Source organism: Nestor notabilis, unplaced genomic scaffold, assembly GCF_000696875.1.
Source record: "Nestor notabilis isolate BGI_N333 unplaced genomic scaffold, ASM69687v1 scaffold12615, whole genome shotgun sequence".
Lineage (NCBI taxonomy): Eukaryota > Metazoa > Chordata > Aves > Psittaciformes > Psittacidae > Nestor > Nestor notabilis.
The window spans coordinates 16,032-22,619 of NW_009930741.1; the positions used below are offsets into that span (position 1 = coordinate 16,032).

General features: G+C 56.6%; 1 protein-coding gene across 1 annotated transcript in view; it reads left to right on the plus strand.

The window, feature by feature from the left end:
* Positions 1 to 6,535, plus strand: part of INTS3 (integrator complex subunit 3) — a gene marked incomplete at both ends in the record, with an annotated part of 19,484 nt that extends 12,949 nt beyond the window's left edge. The window contains 10 exon segments of the mRNA XM_010015560.1: positions 108 to 195; positions 596 to 675; positions 1,460 to 1,551; positions 1,834 to 1,940; positions 2,448 to 2,567; positions 3,582 to 3,711; positions 4,312 to 4,366; positions 5,250 to 5,353; positions 5,861 to 5,905; positions 6,309 to 6,535. Coding sequence (XP_010013862.1) covers positions 108 to 195; positions 596 to 675; positions 1,460 to 1,551; positions 1,834 to 1,940; positions 2,448 to 2,567; positions 3,582 to 3,711; positions 4,312 to 4,366; positions 5,250 to 5,353; positions 5,861 to 5,905; positions 6,309 to 6,535 — 1,048 coding nt within the window.
* Positions 6,536 to 6,588: the final 53 nt, after the last annotated feature.

Consider the following 6,588-nt stretch of genomic DNA (forward strand, 5'->3'; position numbering starts at 1 on the left):
AGTGCCTCCCCCGCTCCTGCCTTGCAGCATCAGGACCAGCACATCAGGCTGGGAGCTCAGCACTGTCTTCATCAGACAATCTGTTGTGTGCTTTTCTCCTCCTCTAGTCCAACGTTGCTGCTTCCAATGCCAAACTGGCCTTATTCTATGACTGGCTCTTCTTCAACCCCGAGAAGGACAGCATCATGAATATAGGTATCCATGGGGAGTCTTGCTCGGAGTGCTCAGGGGTTGGAGAAGGGGTTAACACCTTCCAGAGCTGCTATAGAGGTAGAGGGATGTGGTGGGGAAAGCCCAATAGATCATCACCAAAGGGCATCCTTTCCATCCCCTGCCCTGAGCTCCCGCTTGCAGGAAGCTTGGGGCTGGATCATGGAACCATGGAACGGGTTGGGTTGGAAGGGAGCTGAAAGCTCAGCTAAAGCCATGGGCAGGGACACCTTCCACTAGAGCAGGTTGCTCCAAGTCCCATCCAACACTGCCAGGGATGGGGCAGCCACAGCTTCTCCGTTCACCCCATTCCAGTGTCCCATCACCCTCATGGTGAAGAGCTTCCCAGTATCCCATCTAACAGCTCCCTGCTGTCTCCTTGCAGAGCCTGCCATCCTGGTGATGCACCACTCCATGAAGCCTCATCCTGCCATCACTGCCACGCTGCTGGATTTCATGTGCCGGGTGAGCTGCCCCTGGATCTCCAGGGAATTCTGCCTGGATTACCAAGGGAGTTGGGCGATGAGTGGTGAGGGCTGTGCAAGCACAACTGCTGAGGCTCTTGATATCCAGGACCATTCCTGGAGCTCGGAGCAGAGCGTTGGGCCCATGTGTCATGGGAATGCCACTGTGGGAAGGCATTCCAGACTTCCCAACGCTGCAAATAAATCCTTCCAGAAGGATGAGCACTAGTAGGGAAAAGGCTTTGGAATTGTTCCCTTTGGAACCCCATGGAATGGTTGGCTCAGTGTCACCCCCTGAGGGCAAGCAGAATGTCACTGCAGAATCAGAGCCATCATCTCCCTTTCAAAGGACAGGGAGCAGAGCTGGGCCTGTCCCTCCATCCTGGGGGAAGCAGGGATGGGAGTTGCTGGTCCCTGGGATGAGCCAGATGTCTGGGAAGAGCCCGTTTCCTCCCTGCAGGAGTGAAGGACGCAGCTGGATGTTGGTCAGGGTGCTCCCCTCTCCTACAGTGGCTGCTGCTGCTGGAGCACAGCCCCAGGGCTTCTCAGAGCATCTGTGTGTGTTCCTCCTCCCTGGTTGATGCACTGGAATGGCCCTTTGGAAAGGGGAAAGGAAAGGAGGGAAGGGCTGGTCCCCTTCTGGCACCATCCCCATGATGCCCCCTGGTCCACATACTGGAGGGTGGCCCAAGGACTGAGCAATGGCTTTAGCTGCTCCTGGCTGACCGAAGGGTGCTGGAGGCAGAAGGGTTCATGCACTGATGTGGTTCTTCTCCTGCTTTCAGATCATTCCCAACTTCTACCCCCCTCTGGAGGCTCACGTCCGGCAAGGAGTGTTCAACTCCCTGACCCACATCGTGGAGAAGCGAGTCCTTGCGTAAGAGAGACCTCAACCTCTGCTCTTGGGAACCATGGGAGAAGCCATGAGCTGGCTCTGCCTGGTGCTGAGGCTTGTCCTGAGACCTGTTCCTTGGAGCAAGGGGATGGGTGGCTTCAGAAAGCAGTAGAAACACCCCTTGTTCAGCTCTTGCCATGCATCTCCTGGTGGCCCCAGTCCTGTTGGAGAAGTGAGGGAATCCCAAGTGAGCTGCAGGAACCTTGGAGCTTGTGGTCCATAACAAACCAAAGCCTCTTCCTCATCCCTTTCCCTCCACCACAGACATCTGGCCCCTCTCTTTGACAATCCCAAGCTGGACAAGGAACTCCGTGCCATGCTGCGGGAGAAGTTCCCGGAGTTCTGCAGTTCCCCCTCACCCCCCATTGAAGGTAAGGAGCAGGGTGGGTGCTGGAGGAGGCTTCCCAAAGGTGGGACATTCCCTGCCTCTCCTGCAAGTGGCCCTTTGGAGAGTTGGAGCAGGACGTTAAAGCTCCTCCAGCTCCACGGGCAGAGACACCTTCCACTGGAGCAGGTTGCTCCAGGCCCCTGTGTCCAACCTGGCCTTGAACACTGCCAGGGATGGGGCTCCAGCTCCACGGGCAGAGACACCTTCCACTGGAGCAGGTTGCTGCAAGCCCCGTGTCCAGCCTGGCCTTGAACCAGGGCTGGGGCAGCCACAGCTTCTCTGGGCACCCTGTGCCAGGGCTGGTTGAATGGGATCACTGGGAATGCCCTTTCCCAGTGTGGCTTTTCCAGGCTCCGTCACTTGCCCAAACTCCTTATTTCCTGGTTGGAAGCTCTGTCCTCTCCTTGCTGGGCCGTGGCGTTGGTGGTGGTGACGGGTGGGCATCGTCCACTGGTGCTGCCGTAACCTCCACTTCCTGACCCTTTTCCAGTCAAAATTGAGGAGCCCGTTTCCATGGAGATGGAGAACCACATGTCAGAGAAGGATGACAGTTGCTATGACAACGCTGAGGCCGCCTTCAGTGATGATGAGGAGGATCTGAACAACAAAGGTGAGGAGAGCTCCTGTCCTCCTGCACCGCCTCCGCATCACGTGTCCCCATGTCCCCAGTGACCTGCTGATCCCTTCCCTTCAGGAGGAGGATCCCATACAACCTATAAGCCCAGTTCCCAGTGGGAATCACTTCTTGAGCCTGAAGTTTCCTTCTTTTGGTGTTGAGGCCAATGCTCTGCTGCTTCCCAGGCTCAGATCCATGCTCAAAGGAAAAGCTGGGCTTCATCTCCTTGGTGTTCCCTAGAGCTTAAACCCTTCAAGTTGTAGCCCTTTCTCCTCTCTCTTGTTGTGTGACTGGTCTCCAGCCCTGTGGTTGGGAATCCCGATGGCAGATGCTGCTCTGCTTTGGGAACAGGGCATCTGTTCTCAGGCTCAGGCCTCTGCATTGCTCAGCCAACATGGTTTTCATTACACTCCCTTTCAAATGGGGCTGAGAAGCCTGCACAAGGCCAGGATCCCCTCTGAGGAGCTCCTCTGTGGAGCTGGAGGCATCTCAAGCAGTTCCTGGCCTTGCTGGTAGGACTCCTATGGGCTTCCATGCTGGAGCGTTACCCCTGAGTGGGGCAGGGGACGTGACCCTGGGCTGTAGCAGCATCTCCAGTAGCCCCATCGAGCTGTGCTGGCTGCTTGGGACCTCTGAGAGGCTTGAAAGGGAAGGACAACGGCCACCTTGTGCCATCCCTTAGTGGCAGCTTCTTGGCCCTGGTGCTTCTGGGCTCTGCTGCAGGCCTAGAATGAGCATGGGGAGGACCTCGTGAGGTGCTGCGTGTGTGGAGTGTGTGGAAGGGCAGGTTTGGACACTCAGCTGAGGGGGAGCCACAGTTCCACACACCCCCTGCATTTGGAACCCATCCCATGTCCCTGTTCTTGGTGCCCTCAACGTGGTTTGAAAGGGGGAAGGCAAGATCTGAGGCTGGAGCACACACTGGGGGCACAGTGCAACTGCCCCCCAGCCCCACACATCTCTTAGGGCAGAGGCTGGACCCTTCCACTGTTGCTTTCCTTGTTGCAGGAAAGAAGAGGGAATTCAGGTTCCACCCGATCAAAGAAGCCATCGTGGAGGAGCCTGTGGACATCACACCATTCCTGGACCAGCTGGATGAGTCCCTGAAGGACAAGGTCCTGCAGCTGCAGAAGGGGAGGTTGGTGCTGCTTGGTCGTGTTGATCCCTCATCATTCCTCCTCGGAGCAGCCTCAGAGCAGGACACAGCAGCAACAGGGGAAGGCAAAAGGCTCCAAGCTTCATCTTCTGCTGTTGGATTGATGAGGGGAGGTGGTGCAGGCCCTTGGGGCACATCTCTGCATGGGCCACATGGGACAGAGCTGTACCTGTGTCTGCATGTGTTCCCTGCACTTCCCCACCTCCACTCCTGATTCCCAATGACCTTGGAATTAACTGCTTCTAAAGAAGGTTATAAAAAGCTCTTGCTTTGCAGACCTTGGCACAGGGGCTGATTCCCTGTGATTTATGTGGTTAGGGCTGGAAGTGCAGTTAATCTTATGCCTTTTAGGCTTTTAATGTGCTTGTCTTGGTGCGGACAACCCCAGCGCTGCAGAGTGTTCTGGAGCTGGCTCTCCTTCATCTGTGCCTTCTTCTAAGCCTGGCACCAGCACAAAGCTAAGCTGGTGCTGGTCCTGGGGGGGCTCCCGAACACAAAGCCAGCTCAGCACAAAGCCCCCCTTGTCCCTGCTCTCAGTATCTTCCTATGTAACTTGGATTTCCTCTTGTTTTTGTGCTCCAGCGATACGGAAGCTCAATGTGAGGTCATGCAGGAAATCGTGGATCAAGTCCTGGAGGTAACGGCACAATCCCAGGGAGCAGCTCTGCTGCCTGACTGCAGAAGCAGAGCAGCAGCAGTGACATGGGTTTGGGTTGAAGGGACCTTCAAGCTCCTCCAGCTCCACGGGCAGGGACACCTTCCACTGGAGCAGGGGGCTCCAACCTGGCCTTGAACACAGCCAGGGATGGGGCAGCCACAGCTTCTCCATCCAACCCATTCCAGTTCCCCACCACCCTCGTAGTGAGGAACTTCCTAATGTGGAAAATGCTAAATGAGCTCAAGCAGCACCAGGCAGCTCTGTTCCAGGGGTGATAAACGCATTCCCAGCTGCTGGAATTGTCTCACCCCTGCTCTCCTCCCTTATACCCCAGGAGCTGCTGTCAGATGGGACACTGGGTGAGGCTCGCTCCCATTCTGACCCCTTGCTGAGCCGCTGGGGCATTCTCCATTGGGAATACTCCCTTTTGGCCATGGAGAAGAGCTGTGGGTGGTTTCCAGGAGCTGGGTGGTGGAGGGCTCCATCCCCTGCCTCTCATCAGCTCTCTTTAGACTCAAGTGGCCTTTTAGCATTACGAGAGCTGCTTCTCCCCTCTGGGAAGCCAGGGAAAGGCTTTGCCAGGGTGGAATTCCTCCCTGCCAAGTGGCTCCAGTCCCCTTGCAGAGCAGAGCTGAGCTCAGTGAATCACCAGCCATTAGAAGTGCTCACAGTGATGGGGAGACACCAGCGAGGGGCTCCTCTTGCTGATGACCAGCCCCTGGTGCTGCAATAGAGCAGCAGAATGACTCCTGAGCAGCCTCATGTCCATCCCCAGCTCTGCTGGGTCCCAGCTCTACCTGTGCCTCGCAGGCAGGTTGCACCTTGTGCTTTCTCCTCTCATTCCTTCCTTTCTGCCTCGCAGGAGGACTTTGACTCGGAGCAGTTATCGGTGCTCGCATCCTGCCTCCAGGAGCTGTTCAAGGCTCACTTCCGTGGTGAGGTTTTGCCAGAGGAAATCACGGAGGAGTAAGGATCTCTCTTTGTGTGTGTGTGGCTCATCCCTCCACCCGCTGGGACATGAGCTTGTCCCAGGCACACGTTCCCCACTCCCAGAAGGGCTCTGCTGAAGGCAGCGGCTTCCTCCATGAAGCAATGCAGGGTTCACACGTGGTCACTGTGGGCAACAGTTCTCATGTCCAGGGCTTGGAAACAACCATCTTCCTCCTCCTCCTCCTCACACAACCTGCTGCACAGGGCTCACTGCAGGTGATGCTCTGATGGCTTCTGGCTGGACAACCAAGGCACACAAGGGCCTGAACGCTTCATCTCTCCCTGTTGTACTCCCAGCCCCGTACTCTCTTCCTCTGCGATTCTGTTGGAACAGGGCTTGGAATTGGGAGCATCCCTGTTCTCCTTGTTAGGGTGAACCCTTGCTGGCCTGAGGAGCACCAAGAGCCAGATCCAGGGCTGCTTCCCTGGTGACCACACTGGGTGGGAGCACAGGGAGCTCTGACTGTTGTGCTTGTCCTGCAGGTCTCTGGAGGAGTCGGTGGGGAAGCCTCTCTACCTAATATTTAGGTATGACTATTCCAAACTCCTGGCATTGATCTAGACAGGGCTTCCTTGTTTGCTTCCTGGCACCACCATGGGTGAACCCTGTGGGTCCAGCTAATTTGTGGGATCTCTGGATGAGGGGAGTTTGCTGGATCTTGACCACATCCCATTGGCCTCTGCCAAATCATGGAATGGTTTGGGATGAAGGGACCTTAAAGCCCATCCAGTTCCAACCCCTGCCACGGGCAGGGACACCTTCCACTAGAGCAGGTTGCTCCAAGCCCCTGTGTCCAACCTGGCCTTGAAGGTTGGACCAGTGAAGGCCACTGGCACGTGGGTGTCCCTGCAAGCTGCTGCTCCTCATCCCTGGCAGAGAAGCTCCTGTGTGGTGATCCCGCGTAACGTGGCTCTTCCCTGTATCCCCAAGGAACCTCTGCCAGATGCAGGAGGATAACAGCGGTTTCTCCCTGCTGCTGGATCTCCTGTCAGAGCTCTACCAGAAGCAGCCCAAGATCGGGTACCACCTCCTGTACTATTTAAAAGCCAGGTAGGCCAGTGGGGAGTGCAGGAAGCAGCCGAGCTTCCACTTGGCTCCTGCTGCCTCCAGGAGACAGCTCAGTGTCATCCAGCACCCAATGCAGCACAGGGCTGCAGGTTCCTCTCACCCAGGCACGCCTCCTTCCTTCCTCCTCCTTCCTTCCTTCCTC